Genomic DNA, 17,311 nt, shown 5'->3' with positions numbered 1-17,311 from the left:
TTAGGTTTACATCTTCAGTTGCAGCATCCATCTCTACATAATGGATAATAAGCTGTTTTCTGTAGAATTTTTCAGCTTGAGAGCACTACTTATTTTTCTTATTGAATAGGAATTTTGTAAAAAAAAATAAAAACTATAAATGAATAAAAAAATAAATAATTTAAAGACACAATCTTTTTAAAATCAAATGATTACCTGATCTGATGATGACCTCATGATGTTATTCTTAAACACACCTTCCCTTTCCTCAGTGGTCTGTTTATATTGGCCATCTTGCAGTTAGCACATCAGTATGGAGAACTGCCACAGCCTTCTTGGGATACACATCAATCTCCATGCTCTGCACTCTTTATGTACGACTAAGTTGCTGTTCAGCCCTCCAAACTACATCTCCTTCTTTGGCAAAGCATCTCATCCTTGTTGTGTGTTCATCTGTCTCCTGCTCTTTGTTCTTCTTGTGAAAGTCTTTGATCAAATATTCCTCCCTCACCAAGCTTCTGCTGCTGAATGACTGCGAAACTGTTATTTCCACATCTTCAGCTAACTTTGTGAAAGAGATCAAATCAAAGGGTTTGGCTTTGATGAAAGACTTGACTTTTCTAAATCTGGACACCTCCTAGCCCGCTCCGCTCTTACAGTGTGTTTCTGGAGCATATTTTCTAAGTCACTAGTTGCTCAACACCAGTTATACTGGGGTCTCTCTGCAGGATTTAGGTTAGATATAATTTGACTTTGGGTTATTGTGAATGGTTATTTAGATAAAATGGCTAATGTTGCGAAAGCATGCTCGGGATCAACCAATATCAGACGAGTGATAACAGTAAACTCAGTGTTCTGTATATAGTTCATTATGCTAGAATTGTCATAACATTTAGTTCAGCTCACCAGTTTTGGTCACACCTAGAAAATGCTTCTTGCTGAAATTTGGCAAAACTATTATAAGATAGTAATTTAAAAAATATGCCACAGCAAACAGTGAAGAAATGAAGGCTACCAGCTGAGAAACAGGTTTCACTCATTATGAGTAGGACTGCACAATTTGTTGAAAGTTTATCATTATTACAATTTCAACATTCCTAATATCAATGTTGCAAAGACAATTTGATTCAGAGTAGTACTCACACAAGGGCTGCATTCCATTAAGAGAAGTTCTGGTTTTGTGTATGTTCTATGACTAACGATCGTGTACCGGTGCAGAAGTGGAACGCAGTCTGCAACTCTTTTTCAAGCATAATGCCTGGAACTGTCCAGGGATTCTGAAAGTAGTACATTAAATACCCCAATACAAAAAAAATGAGTTCTCTAGGTCCCCTATATGTCCCGCTAGGTCCCTCCAAAGCCAGCAGGTTTGTTTACAAAATTGCAGACCGGGCCGGTAAAAGGTAACCAATCAGGTTTACGCGCTGGGCTCTGCTGCCTGTCAATCACGATTGTGCACGCGCGATACAAGGTAGGCTCGTCCCCACGCTTATTTATCTAGACTATTGAACTTCATTACGGGCTGGTCTACTTACTGTGTCTTCCATGATCACAAATGACAGGTGAGTTGATGAATGAGGAGTCGTGTACGCGCATCTGGCGTGCACGTCTACGTGCACGAGTTCTCATGTGTTTTGAAGGGGCGGGACAGGAAGTTGAATAACTTTTTATTTTTCGGTTAAAATATAAGCATTTCTTGCATTTTGCGACTACGGAGGTCACCGTTTTCAACTTCAAGCGTTCTGATAGATCATGTAAACTCTTAAAATGCCAAAAAGTAGGACATTACGTATGACAACAACAAATCTTGCAGACTGCAGCTTTAACACTATTTGTTCAATTGACAGTCTTTCAAATGAGTGAAAGCAGTGTGGCTGATACTTTTTCCAAAAGCGGGATGAGTATGTAAGAATTAAGATTAGATTTTTCATCACCAAACTTTTGTTTAGATCAGCCTGAATTAGGTGAGCACATAACTCCCTGTTTCTGCCATTGCCATTATGCTGCGTTCATACTGAACAGTTTGCGATCCTGTGGCCCTTGATTTATCTGCTAACCCACTGAGCATTCTGTTTACATTCTCTTGGAAGTCAAACCTGCAAGATGAATGATAAACTTTAGAGGCTGCAGCTGTAAAGTTCAGGAATTTTCCAGTCATGGTGGAGGTTTATAGCCGGTTGATGATCATCTACCTCAGTTATCCAGAAAAGACAGTTTTTATGAAACTTTTTAGAATTTGTCAGGCAAATTTGCTTCTGTGTTTGCTTTGTTTTTTTTTTTTGCTTGAAAGCATCTTAAGATCCAAAACAACAGTATGAATAGTATATTCAGGTTTTCACCAAAGAGAATATAATCATTTTGTTAATTCCTCTCAACACTTTGATTAGTAACTGTAATTGAATGAAATATTTCTTCATAGTAACTGTAATTTACTCATTTTGCTTTGTAATTTAAATATGGAACTTTGTTACATTTAAGTGGTTGCTTCCTAACACTATCTGTTGTTATAGTCTTGGCCTCCATCTCGTTCTGTCTGTGTAACCTGAGATCAGCTATGCTTGATCCGGTGCAGAGCAGTTGTGGAGTCACCCAGGAAAATAGGCTCACAGTGGTCAGGGATGAGTGCTGGGTGGTTCAGAGACCTTTTAGACAGGACTTTTGAACAACTGGAGCAAAGAGCAAGGCTTAGCTCAGTAATGATGCTGATAGTAGTGCCCCTTTTCCACCGCCAAGCTAGCCCTACTCTACTCGGTTCGATATAGCCCAACACTACACTACACGACACGGCACCAGTAACATTTTCTTTTCCACCCAAACTGTGGCCTGGAAGTGGGCGGAGTCGGCCCGTTCACCACTAACGTGACGTCGGTTTCAGGTGACTACAAAGTGTCACGCCGCGGTTAGTCAAAAGTAAACACAACGATGGATTGTAATGTGTAATGCAGTTGACAATCCATATTGTTTAGTTAAACCAAGCTCTTTATTAAAAAAGACTGCACAAAAGTAAACAGCAGGAGTACTCTCAGATACAGGCGACGCCAGTGTTGGTGCCGGTGGAATGCAGATCAGCTGTTGCCTCAGCTGCAGATTGCGATGCCATTGTCGGTTCTGAAGCCTGCAGGATTGGAGGATCTTCGCTGACCTCAGCAACCGAACACTCATCGGTTGCACAAACCGAGTCTTGAGTGGAAAAAAAATAAAAAGTGTGAACATACGAAACGCATACACGTAACCGCATAGGTGAGACACTGTGCTAGCCTTCCAAAACAGCGTTGTTTGCTAGCTCACTCAGAACAACTTATGAGACGTCTGTGTAACTTTTTACACAAGTTAAAGACTGAACATGTATTTGTTACGATATAAAACATGCATTTGTTAAGACATATGCGTTGCACCAATGGGATAAGAACAACTTACCATTTTTCATCGCCTCCAACAAAGACGTCGCCGTATCCACGCCGTTCGCCGGGCTGTGACCGTAAATGCCGTCCATTTGGTTGAACCACTTCCATGTCTTTCGGTTTGACCCACTCCGGCTGTTGTGGTCCTTTACATGCCGGTAATAGCTCTTCAGCTTGTCTCGGCACTGCTGAGAATTCCGGGGATAGCATGGCTAGCCATCAGCTTGGTTATATCCTGGAACACCTTCTCATTTCATGTCGCTCCGTCCAGTTCCTTCTGTATGCGGTCCTCAGCCACCACACACAGAAAGGTCTGCACCTCGCTCACTGTCCATGGGTTGGCTTTCTTTCTCTGGTCTTCCATCTTCACAATTCTGTTTATTCTCTGGTTCTCTCGCAGTTGTGTTTTCATACATGGCGGGTGTTTCATACATAAAGCTCCCCGAGCTTCATTGCGTGTATGACGTAATTTCACCTGACCAATCAGTGGACAGCACTGATCATGTGATGTTTTAGCACCGACAAGTACCTACTAGACCCACCTCTGAAGCAGGTACTTGCCGGGGCTCAAAATTGTAACGGGTCCCACCTTCAACCCGCGGTGGAAAAGCTCCCAACCAGGGTAGAGTGGGACCGTGTAGAGCTGTGTTGGTACAAAAATGTTCGGTGGAAAAGGGGCATAGGGCTGAAGTCTGGAGTACTAAGCCTGGTTAAGACGTAGGCTGGGTTCGAAACCGCCTACTACATACTACATACTTGCAAACGGCATACTCATTCGATCAGACAGTATGCAGAGCGTTTACCCACAATGCATTTCGCTCCTGCCCGAGCCGAAATCAGCCGGCCTGAAGCTGATTTCGCTTAAGCTCTAAACTCTGTAAATATATTACTTTAGCAACATTTGAAAATGTTCAGGTCGTTTAGATCCCCAACGTGTTGAAAACCTGACAAAATACCGGCTATTTACAACTTTGTTCCCACGAATTCGGCGCTACTAAAGCTAGCCGCAGTGAGCAACGCACGTCCGGTTATTTTCACAAAATAAAATACCCGTTGCCTTTTATCATAGGGAAAGCCATTACGATACAATTGGTGCTTTTGTTTTGAAAACAGGAAGTGAACCTACCCTCGTTGTAGCTAGCTTGAAACCGCCGTTTTGACAGGAAATGACGATCGGCGACGTCACGTTACATTGCATCTCGGGTAGTTTGAGTATGAGTAGTAACCTCATGATGCATACCCAATATTTCAGAGAATCTAGTATGCATCCGGGAACTTAAAAAAAGTTAAAGTTAGTAGGAGTAGTGGGAGTAGTAGGAGAAGTAGGCGGTTTCGAACACAGCCTTAGTTTTTAGAATTACATGCTGTAGAAACATGATGAAATATGTCAATGAAAGAACAGAAGTAATCATTCTTTCCAAGTGTGGCATCTATAATATAGCTGTTCCATACAAGATTAGAATGGAGACAAAATCATTTTCATCCAGTGTTGTGGACATATTGAATAGCAGTTTCTCCCCTCCTCTTTTTCTCCAGGCTCAGAGAAAAGAGGTGTTTCTTCAAGAACGCTATGGACACTACAGCCTGACAGACCCCTTCCTGGCCCTTCAGAGGGACTTTGAGTGCAGGGTCCCTGGGGGGGACAAAGAACGGCGGCCCCTGGGGTCCAGCCCCATCTCGGTCCTGGAGGCCGTCATGGCACACTGCAGGAAGATGCAGGAACGCATGTCGGCCCAGCTGGCTGCTGCCGAGAGCCGCCAGAAGAGGGTAAGACACTGAGGAGGAGGAAGATGGGGGTTTGTGTTCAGGGATAAAATTTAAGTTCCCGACAAAATCAAGACTGTGGAAAGACTGTTTGTGCCAATAAAGATGCCATTTTTGTTTGGCGCCTGTAAGGCAATATTTCAGTTTCTTTTAGCCTTTTGTATTTCAAAACTGTAAAGATGACTTTTACTGAAACTCTGGAACTCAGTGTTGCAGGATTTACTGCTGCATGTTGTCAGCTGAATGCAGAGGCGTCGAAAAGGGGGGAAAAGTCAGACTGATTTACAGGGTCCAGCCTACAAGGGGGGCCCTAAGGGAAATTTTCTTCTTCTTTCGTTTTTTAAAAATAATTTTTTAAATAATGTCAATATATGTTGGTAATTTATGCAAATCCAATGTTCTCTGGAAATACATCTGTTGAAATGTATATCCCAGCCTGCAAATAGGCTATAATCTATATCAGACACCCCCATTATCAGTGCGCATTGGTTTAGTCCGCCTTCTGGCGGACTTTTGATTGTACATGCGCAATAAATTTCACTCACTTCATTATTAGGCATTAAACGCAGCAGCCGGCACATGAAAGATGTCCAAAAAAAAAAAAAATCAGGCTTTCAGAAAAGAAAAGAAAGGCAAGAGACAGAGGAAACAAAATGAAGGAAAGCAACTGCTGACTGATTTCTTTCCCAAGAAAGGTGAGCCCAAATGTCAAAATTACAGCCTACAGTAACTGATTATCCCATTCCCATTCCGTTGCATACCACTGTGATAGCAGCCGAAGTCAAATAATTAAAAAATAATCTCTCATTTTGTTGGCTACCACATAATTGTGATATAGAAGCCATATTTGTCTTAAATGTATTTATTTTCATAATAACTATTAGCCTATACAAGTGTCCCAAAAGCCTAACATAGGGTCGATGTTGGTTCAGATATGCATGTTAGTGGTTGTTCCTGGGGCCCCAAATTTGGTGCTACGCCCCTGGCTGAATGTATTCATCCTGACTTACTAGAGTATATTTCTTTTGAATAGGTTTATTGTGGATTGTCACCCCTAGAATAATTAATTCAAATAACAGCCCCATAACAAAAATAGAATGGATTGAGATAAACCAGAACAATTCTATAAAGAACCCAAATATGGGTTAAAGACACCATCCGCCACTTTTTCAGTTAAATAATCTTTGACGTAATACCCACAGTCTTGTGCATAAAAAAGCACAGTGAAATGAGTGTTGCATCTTTACTATCAATTTTCCTCAACCCATAAAGATGCGCTGGTCTTTTGTTAGCGAGTCCTACAGTTTCTTTTAGAATTGATCCCTTTCTAATTTTATCTATAGTGAAATTGAAGCTGACAAAAATTGGGTAATCAGTTTTTTGAAGTGACATTAACTGAAGTGGTGGCACTAGTAGAAAATCCAAGTAATCACCACTGGTCAATAATCATGGTAGAACGTGAATGTTAGTAACAGCCTTAATGAGAATCCAACCAGCTGCTCAGATTCTGAATCTCACAATGTGTTGGGTCATCAGACAAACTGTCACCACTTTGCTGCAGCAGCAGAAAAAATCCATTACACTGGAGAAAATGCATCATTTATGTGCTTGTGTTTATATAACCTCAGTTTAATTGCAGTTACTTTGCAGTCATACTAAATAAAAGTACATCAAAGTGTGCGTTAACATCAGCAGATGTGGAAAAAACTTCCTGATATCTGTTTGGCCAAAAATTGTGTTTATTTGCATACAACTCATATCTCTGTGGCTGACATTATCCTCTGGAAAATGTCAGAATAAAAACATTTTATGTTTGTCTGTTTATTTCTGTTACTGGTGAATGCATGGATGGATATTTGCTGTTTAGAAAAAAGAAAGTGGAATATGGATGCAGACTTGCATGCCAGTTTTGTTTTTGTTGTTTGACCTTGCAAATATACAAGTGTGTCAGGTCTCTTTAGGATTATCTGGCCCTGAGCAAAAAGGGAAGCTAGGTATCAGTTAAGACTCAGCCCCATTTTCCCTCTTTCTTTGTCGCTGTTTCACTTCCTCCTCTTTGTTGAGGATATTGATTTGTGATAGTGTGTGTTGGATGTACTGTAAGCCTGGCAGTATGAGGGGGTGAGCGATACTAAAAATACTGTGAGAATAGTTCTCCAATGCCTAAATCTTTGTACCAAACACAAGTGTACAAGTGCATAGATGAAGAAGTATGGTTAAAGTAAAGAGTGGAAGGCAGCAACCTCAAAACAGTATTACTCTCTTTAGCACAGAATGAATCCCCACATCACCACTGATTGCACAGTTGTGCCAAAAACATCACAGTCGGACCTGTCAGGCTGGAATGATTAGGTCCCTTGGAACCTTTAGATTGACCAAAGACACAACAAATGGACACTGCTGAAAGAACTAGGCTCAGCGTCCTGAGAGGTGTCCTCTAGTTGCAGGGGAGAGTGAATTTCACCCGGATTGTTTGTGCTATCTTTATCCCCTCCATCCATTTCCACTCTAACCATCCTCCTGTGAGTAAGCTGTTAAATTATCCATAAGATCTGAAGGCAGTCAGTTCCACTGTATGTAGTGCACTCTGAATCAGTGTATTGGCATAGTAAAGACCTTTTCCCTCATCTTCTCTTCCATGGATCAGACATGAAGTCAGAGGAATGTTCACAAACATTCCTCACCCCTCTGCTACAGTAACAACACTCTCAACTTTACAGGAGAAACAATAAATGTATTAGTTTTTGTTGGAAACCAAAAATAATGTTATAATGTGAGGCAGAATTTGGAAGCTAAGATATACAACTGGGACAGAAACACCTTTTTCTTAAAGGGATAGTTCGCCTCTTTTGACATGAAACTGTATGACATCCCATATTAGCAATATCATTTATGAACATTGACTTACCCCCCTGCTGCGTCCTGTGAGCCGAGTTCCAGCCTCGTTTTGGCGTTGACGAAGGTAGTCCGGCTAGTTGGCTGGGGTTTAAAAAATAAAGAGTCTTGCTTCTCAAAACAATATGCGTTCAAAAGAGTAATACATTTGCATCACAAAATCGTTGTCCACATTGCTTGGCGATATTTTTGCCTCCCTTGATATCAATGCGTCCAATGTAAACTGTGCAGACCGAAGTGCAGACCGAGCAGGCCCCTGCTTCCGAGCAGTAAACACCGTAACAGGTGCGGCTATCGCTAGGTGGCTGGACGCATTGATATCAACGGAGGCAAACATAGCGCCAGTTAGTGAGGTCTGACTTTTTCCTGGACAACGATTTTGTGATGTCATACAGCTTCATGTCAAAAGAGGCGAACTATCCCTTTAAAACAGTACTCACCTCTCATCCCCAACTCTTGAGAGTAGCTGAATAAGCTGCTTTCTTCTGCCATGATGCCAGAGGATGACTTTGCAGCTCAGGTATGATGATAGACCTTTTTGGAAAGAAGGCCTGCAGGCTTTATCAAATATTTTGGTTAGCAGTGTCTCGTGAGAACCAGTGCTACCTCAGGTGCTTCCAAGGTACCCCAAGAGAAATAAGTTCCAGTTTAATGGCTTGATTTGTTTCACTCCTGTGGGAGATGGCAGAATGAGCTAAAAGTATACAAGTACAAGTATGAGCAAACTGTGTTGTGGTCATCATGGCATTATCTCTATGCTGCATTAAATCATGTCAGACAAGGAAAATGCTCTCAGAAAAAGTTTGCCCCAATGAATCTTGCATTCACATAAACAATAACTGTTTATAAAGAAAAGGAAGACTGCAAAATCCTGTCTGGTCTAGTCTATGTTGCCCAGTTTTTCATTATCTTTACATTATCCATAAATTTGCTCTGTTGGCAACAGACATAATTCCTCACCCAATTAGCAGCTAATCGTAGCACCTACTTTTGAGTAATTACCCTTGGTACCCACCCCACCCCCACCCCTGCTGATAAACCCCAGCTGGTGGTAATATGCACTCCCTGATGGCTTGGAAAAGTGGCGAAGGGGTGGATTGAGGATTGGAGGTGGGTCTTCTTTAGGGCAGGGGTTGTCATCTCTGTTGTTTGAGGCTCGTTAGTGCAATAATGTCTTTGAAATTGGGTGGAGAGCCGCAGTTAAGCTCTGTCACCCTCTGTGAAGCCAGCTCTGAGCTAACAATAGCAGATGCTCCAGATATAGAGACGAGGGCTGCATTGAAACTCAAACATAAGCAGAGACTCTGTGTCTCTTTGAGCACAAGCCATCCTGTGTATTAACAAAATATCTAGTTGTTAATAGATGCACTTATCCAGCTATCTGGCATGTCCAATTAATTGTCTGACAGTCTCATTTGAGTATTACAACTCTGCATTCTTGTTTACTCAAGAATTCAAGCAGATGCAGTTTCACTACATTGAAATATTAATTGAAATACCCAAAGTTTACTTTGGTATTCAGGTGAAGGAAGATTCAGGGTTGTATATGATGGCTTCACAGATTGACAGTCAGTCACAGATGTGATGACAGTGAGAGAGATGGCACGAGGGTTGATAATGTGAGGAGCTTTAGTGAGAAATATTGGATGATCGATAAGGGGATAGTTTTCAATGAGTTTTTGCTATAGATACAGCCTCAGTCACACCATCACTCCTTATGGGCTCATTTGTCCTCATGTCTAACATTACACCAAGGTTAAAGTCACAGAAAGAACATTTTTGTTTATGAAATCATTTTCAGTAACGATTCATGATCTCCACCACGGTGGCATAAACTTGGTAGATCACAGAAAAGCGGAGGGAGGCGAAGTTAGGCTTTAGTTAACTGAAGTGAGCAGCTACTTGATAATCCCTTTCTTGCTGTTTGATTGCAAAGACATGAGCAAGACCACAAGGACAACATATTATGCATATCACATGAGTGGACACAGGTGGGAACAGGGAGCGGCCATCCCCAAACTGTTTCCACAAAGTTGGGAGCATGAAATTGTCCAAAATCTCTTGGTATGCTAAAGCATTCAAAGTTCCTTTCACTGGAACTAAGGGGCCAAGCCCAGCTCCTAAAAAAACAAGCCCACACCATGATCCCCCCTCCACCAAATGTTACACTTGGCACAATGCAGTCAGACAAGTACCGTTCTCCTGGCAACCACCAAACCCAGACTTGTCTCCACTGCTCTGGAGTCCACTGGAGGCGTGCTTTACGCCACTGTGTCCAACACTTTGCATCACTTTTACATTGTTTGGTGATGTGACTCAGTTGTGTGTTGTTGTTAAATACTGCATCAATGGACACGACTATCCCCTGACTCTGACTGTGTGTTTTTATTTTCCAGCTGGAGATGGAAAAGCTGCACCTCCAGAGCCTGGAGCAGGAGCATCGCAAGCTAACAGCGCAGCTGAAGGACGAGCGCGAGAAAAACAAACACATCGTTATGATGCTGGTGCGCGAGTGCAAGCAGCTTGCCACACGGGTGGTAGAGGAGTCCCAGCGCTTTGATGAGCTCCAGGCTCGCCTGGACGAGGAGAGTCGCACTTCTGCACGTCTGCAGGACGAGCTGAGCACCGAGCACCAGCGTAGTCAACAGATGGAGGCCAAGATGGAAAAGCAGCTATCAGAATTTGACACAGAGCGTGAGCAGCTGCGTGCCAGGCTGGGCCGAGAGGAGACTGACAGCCAGGGCCTGCGGCAGCAAGTGGAGCAGCTCAGGACTGAAAGGGACAATCGGAAGGATGGTGCTGCTCCTCTGTCTGCTGCTAGTGGAGCTGAACCTCCTGCCACCACCAGCACACCACCCACACCTAAAGCTCTGACGTCTGTTTCTGTAGCCACAGAGCCCGTCAGCTCGCGAACAGCGTCTTGCCAAACGGACCTGCCCTCCACAGAGGTTGAGGGTCCTAAGAAGAGCCCCCTCACTATACCTGTCAAACCAACTCCTGCCAACTATGTGGGCCTGAGCTTGCCAAAGACGACTGGCCGAGGAATTGTCCACAGTAGCTCAGGAGGACTGGCACAGACAGAAAATGGCTCAGAGAGCCAAACCCCCCATGTCTTGCCCACTGGAGTCAGTCCACGTGTTCAGGCAGCCCGCTACAAGTTTCAGGAACAGGACCAAAATGGCACATCGTCCCAGAGTCCTCCAGCGCGTGACCTTTCCCCCACCAACCGTGACAACTTTGCAGCCAAGCAGCAAGCACGTCACACTGTCACACAGGTCCTGTCCCGCTTCACCAGCCCTCCTGCAGGAAGTGCTGGACCCCTGCGTCCAGGCCTGCCCCACTCTGCCTCTGAGGGAGGCCCTTTTCCCAGCCGCCTGACTCATCCAATTGGCATCAAGTCACCTACAGTGGCCAGGATCGACCGGGGAAACCCTCCCCCTATACCTCCCAAAAAGCCAGGGCTTTCCCAGACCCCCTCTCCTCCTCATCCACCCATCAAGGTGGTGGCGGACAGCAGCCGCTCCCCTGGAGCCGGGCTAAAACCAGCCACACCCCAGTTGCCGCCCAAACCTGCCCTGGACCTGGTCCCAGCCCTGACAGCCTCTCAGGTGGGTGCCTGCCCCTCCCCATGCCTTCCAGGGTCTGGCCGGGGCCCTCAGCGGCAACCAGCAGCAGCATGTGCAGAGTGCCCCCCTGTCATCAGCCCTGCCACCACTGTCAGTAGCCCTTCCTCCATAAACCCCCCATCCTCCACCTCCTCCATTAGTGCTCCATCCTCCCGTAGCCCCCGTGCCTCAGCAGGCAGCCCCCTGGCAACAGCATCAGGTAAAGGGGCTCCTCCATGCTCAATCTCCCTCCAGCTCTCACCACTGCTTTTTTTCTTCGAGTCTTTCCTAGGTGCTAGCATAGCCTAGGATAGCCTAGCATAGTGATCAGTTCACAGAGGAATTAATGTCACCACAGGCATTTAAAGCAGAATAGCACAATCTGAGCCAATTGAGTTTGTCACTGTCTACTCCTTCTACTCCAAATTATCTCACAAGATCCAATGTTGCTCACTGCATTGTCTCTCTACTCATCTCTCTTCTCTCCCTGTTATAATTCCTCCCACTGGGACCGTCACATCTCCCATGTTGTCACGTTAGTTATGTCACTTCCAAAAGCAGACAGTGACAACATGTTGTTAACATGGAGGATCTTTTCAGGGCAAACTGATTGCCAGGTTGAACTAAGGCAGACTAGAGACCCCCTATGCTCCTATATATTCCGATTGGTTTGTCGGCCTTCTTACAGTAACCCTATCCTTTCTGAAGCTGATGCCAGAAGCTGCTTTTCTCTCCCTTCCCTTTTTACATCCCCTGTAGCATGCCATGATCCCTCTTTACACTTCATATCCCCCTTCCTATTTCACCTTCCATTAACTTGGACCACTGACCATTTGTTATTGACAGCACTCTATATGTGAATCAGTCATATCGATATAAATGTTAACATTTATATTAACCTTGTAATGTGCCTTTTATTGCTATGCTTAGTGGAACTTAGTATGATAAATGATTATTCCAGTTTATTATGTCAGTTGTTTGGGACAATACTTTTATATTAATATACTGACTTAGTGGTAATGTGTATTGTCTTTTAAACCTTTTAGTGTTGTGTTAAATCTGAAAGTCATGATTGCAAAAACTATAAGAACAAAATCTCAGTTGTAATAAACTGGAATGATCCTTTAATATACCAGTATCTACGCACTGTATGTTTTGCATCTTTGACAGTGTTGCTATGCATTTGCATGCCAATGTATCTTGTTTTAAAATTGTATAGCTGCTCTATCTATTCATACAACCGACTGTTTTACTGAGAGCAGAATACTTCAAATGACACACAAAACCTTTGCTACCTACATGCTGAAAAACTTGACCATGTGCTCATATATGTGATACTTCCACTTGCTCATGTGGACGTAATTAAAAGATAGGCCATAGATACAAGCTTTCAAGTCCTTATTAACATTTTGATGCTCATATTCAAGGCCATTTAAGACAATATTTGTGATTTTTTTTCTTATTGCACATCGATTTCAAGTGCAAAACATCAGAGTTGCCATTCTTTCCACAAGTATTGGATTTGATTGCACCATATCACATTTAGACAAACAAATCTCATAAACCTGCAGAGTAGTGTGGAGGAAATTCTGCTACTACCCAGACTTAATTACAACCATTTTTAAGAAAGGCTACAAATTCACCTGTCAGCCAACCTGATATGTCTCTTACCTTTTTCCCACCACCACCACCACCACCAGTACCTACTCAAAGAGAAATTGCAACCTCAAAAGTTGCCCTGACCTTGTCTGTGAGATTGGGTGCTGTACTTTTTCTTTGTGCTTATGTATCTCTGTTCTTGTCCGTGAGACAAATGTCAGAACTGAAAATCCTCACTCTGTCTTTTTCCAGCTTCCTTTTAACCTGTATGTTTCAGAAACTGGTGCATTGAAACATGATGAGCCTGAACGTTTGGAAAGTAGTTGTAGCACAGCTGTATTCAGTAAACAGAGCTCTTTGCTGTTCTGTACCTCATCTGTATCTATGTTTGTTGTGCTTTATTGCTTAGAATAATTCTGTATAATTCTGACAGTATCCAACTAAGCAATGTATCTTTTGTTCTTGTGCAGTGTGTGAGTACTGTGGATGACATTTTACTCTAAGATGATTGGTATCTATTTTACTATCGTATAAAAAACTTGAACTTTGCTGAGCCCCCATTAGTTAGATTTTTACTTGCTTTTTTGTACAGCCGAGCATTGTTTGATATTTTTAGAATTCCAGCATACATACAAGATACATGACTGAAGTATGGGTTACTTTACATTAAAGTACTTAAGGTAAATTGTCAGCTCTCAACAAATGGCATTATAAATTTCAATTACTTGTTAAATATAAATAGAACGACAGAACCAAAAAACAACATGTGAGAATATGTAAAAGTGGTCTATTTTTCTAAACACAAGGACATGTATAGAGGCATCGTGAGTGCAAAAAGTACCTAAATGTAGTTTAGGTGTTACAGTTCATGTTAAACTATACATCTAGCAACAAATCCAAAGGAAAAGATAATCCAACAGGTCGAGTTAAGTACAGCCTTTAAAATGCTATTTTTAGCTCCATCTTAAGCCAAAACAAAACCTTAGTATGTCTTTTCATCTTATGCTTATTTTCCTACAATTCTCCCATACTGATTTGTTCATAAACACAGGATTTTTTTTCATCTGGACTTGCAGAGCCATTGACTAACCAGATACATACACACACTCTGATGTGAAGTGTTTTTGATGGATAGCAAGTCATTTGAAATCATACGTAAAATGCTGCAGCATCCATATTAAAACAATATGTTACTCATAAACAATTTCAGACAATTAGCTTAGCTAGCTGCCGTTTTAAAGCATAGCACTTATCTTTTGTATACATTTTTCTACTTGTGAACTTTTAATTTCCTCTGAGTTTGTCATACATAACACTAGAGGGGTTGTTCAAATGTATTCATCCTGTGAAGATGGTAAACTTGACCCCATTGAGGACACAGATAGAAATTCAACACAGCTGCCAGTTTTGACTGGCTTGACACCTTTTTTATTTTTCTTACACGCTTTTATATTTCTTAATAATTTTACAAACAGTATGTATACTATATAATGCAACTTTTTTCATACTACTCTATAGCAGCTAAGTCAGATTAGTGGTACAAACGTTTTTTAAAGAAAAGTTGCTTAATGTTGCTAAATGACATAGTATACTAATTAGCATCGTCGAGAAGTCTTCACGGTGCATTTCCCTTACTATATGTGCTTATATATGGTGTATTTAAATATACTGATAAAATGCTGATTTAATACACACAGTTTTGTCAGATAAAAATCACCACCTACAAAAGCTAAAGACTACAATTGTGCTGTTATATTTTACTACATTTGTCAAATTAATGATCGCACAGAGAAAAAGTAAGGAGCGACACACTGTCTTTTTGTTACTCACAGAGTGAAACTTTGTAACAAACTCACTGCACAGAGACAACACTGCACATGTGCAAGCAACACTTGGGTATTGAACTGGCTACCAGTATTGAAGATTGTTTGACCTAAAACTTGCTGGCCTTGTTGCCAGGAAGTAGCTTTATTAAATGGTCTTAGAAGTCTCATACTTGCAGCAAAGTAGCAACAATAAGTTAACAGTGAGTGATTCAAATAAGAGTGTCTTTTTTTTTTTTTTTTTTTCATATACCATTACAAGTCCAGCACAGGCCTGCAAAAGGCTATCGCATGTTCATAAAATACATCAAATTTAATTTATTCATTTTATTTATTCATCTGCATGTTTGTAATTTCTTTGCAATAAAATAGTCAACAGTGCATGCAATAGCATTTTGTGTGCACAGTAATAAAACTAGGTATTCAAAATGAGTTAATTTCTGTTTCCAAGCACTCTGGGGGTTTCCCACAAATGGATATTGGTTTTTCAAAATTGCAGATACATTTAGCCTCAATTTATTCAAATCTTAAAAATTAGAACGAAGAAGGTTGCTTTGAACAGTGTTTGGCTGTACAACATGAGCTCCAACCAACTAATGTTGGGCACATCTACTGTTAGGTGGCCCAGCATTCTTTCTTGTTTGTACCAATAGAGACTGTATTACTGAATATGTGGAAATCAGATTTGTTCTTCTTCCCTTCCACCCTCTCACACCCCTGCTCTGCAAATGCACAGCACTTCTAGTCACTTCCTCTCCCTCCTGGTCTGCTTCCTCCCAGTTTAACCTGTGCTGCTCCTGCTCCTCCTTCCCCTTGCAGGCTGGTGTCCCTCCGTAGTCTCCTCTCTAAGTGGCGGTGGGCCTGCTGCCCTGGACAGCGGGCACCCCCTGCTCCTTCAAGCTGCTTCCCAGGGAAATGTCACTTTATTGTTAATGCTGCTTAACCAACCCGACTCGACCACTACCACCACCTCGTCCACTAACACCACCTCTACCACCAACGTTACCTCTACCATCTCCATGGAAAACCGGCCCAATCATCTTGACCTCAACCACATCCAAACCTTTGCCTTGTTTGCTGCTGCTCAGAATGGACACACAGGTCAGTAACATAATTTGGGGGAGATTTGACATTCATACTATTTTAGACAGAACTCACTCAGCAAATTAAAGTTTGAAAGAGGTTTGATAGATTTTTTTTTGGTCTTTAGATGTTTGGTCTAGACTGAAGGTATTCGAGGCTAAGCTTGCCATTTTTTGTTACTACTTGCTAGAAAAAGGAAAAAAACAAGAGGGACAGTTGTATCGAAGAGGGCCTCACACTCACTTTTTACTGTCTTCAGAGCACCAAGCAGCACTTTTCCATTCAAGAAGAAGAAAGATTGTGAAGTAAAGGTGTTGCTTGGTGCTTTGCAGAGAGTGAAAGTTGAGTCGAACAACCCCCCCTATTTTTTTATACTGTGTATTTTTTTTTTCAAATTTATTTCTTTATGTTTTTACTGCTGAAGTCACAAAAAATTGCTTTTTGTAAATAATAAAGGTTGGTTATCCCTTGCATTAGTCTGGAATGCAACTTTCATGACTTCAGTTATTAGTTTATTAGCCATTTTTTGGGGTGGAGCCTATCCCATCTGCCATCAGGCAAGAAGCAGGGTAGACCCTGGACAGATCCCCAGCCCATCGCTTCATAATTTTTTAGCATTCATTTTTACTCTTCCTATTTTTCTGTAGTTATAGGTGGAAACTTAATGTGGTCAGTCGTACAGCTGGTTAATTGATTTCACAGAGTAATGGTAAGGAATGCCAATAGGCTCATAATGATTTGCATTGATTAATAAACAGCTTGTTATACACTTTAATACAAGCAAAAGATTCTCATAGGATTGAGGTTTATCAACTAATTATTTATTACTGATGTAATAACACTTAAGCCAGTCTCCATGCAGATAGATACATATTTATTCTGTATTTTTTTTCATGTTTCTTTTGAATGAAAGAGAAAAGCAAATTAAATTATTTTTTCGCTCTTCCCCAAAGCTTTAGTAAGTAAGCACACCTGAGCACAGTTGTTGTCAGCACCCATTGCACAGCTGCATTTGAATAAGGCCCTAAAGGAGTTCCTTTTCTGAGGCGTAACTATGTACAACTGCATACTCTTAAAGCAGAGCATTTGTAGGGAATAGACAGGATGCCATGTATGAGTGTCACTATATATGCCTCCACAGTTGAGATTTTCCTCTTTTAGT

At 41.9% G+C, this 17,311-nt stretch overlaps 1 protein-coding gene across 2 annotated transcripts in view; it reads left to right on the top strand.

Moving 5' to 3' along the window:
• cttnbp2 (cortactin binding protein 2) overlaps window positions 1-17,311 on the top strand; it is a 96,363-nt gene that overhangs the window by 43,009 nt on the left and 36,043 nt on the right. For both annotated transcript variants that reach the window (XM_075470538.1, XM_075470537.1), the window contains exons 3-5: window positions 4,917-5,147; window positions 10,436-11,864; window positions 15,886-16,167. In XM_075470538.1, the coding sequence (XP_075326653.1) occupies window positions 4,917-5,147; window positions 10,436-11,864; window positions 15,886-16,167 (1,942 nt within the window). The remainder of the gene's footprint in view (window positions 1-4,916; window positions 5,148-10,435; window positions 11,865-15,885; window positions 16,168-17,311) is intronic.

This window comes from Odontesthes bonariensis, chromosome 7, assembly GCF_027942865.1.
Source record: "Odontesthes bonariensis isolate fOdoBon6 chromosome 7, fOdoBon6.hap1, whole genome shotgun sequence".
Taxonomy (NCBI): Eukaryota; Metazoa; Chordata; class Actinopteri; order Atheriniformes; family Atherinopsidae; genus Odontesthes; species Odontesthes bonariensis.
The sequence above is the reverse complement of the archived record's forward strand: the minus strand, read 5'-3'. Positions and strand labels throughout refer to the sequence as shown.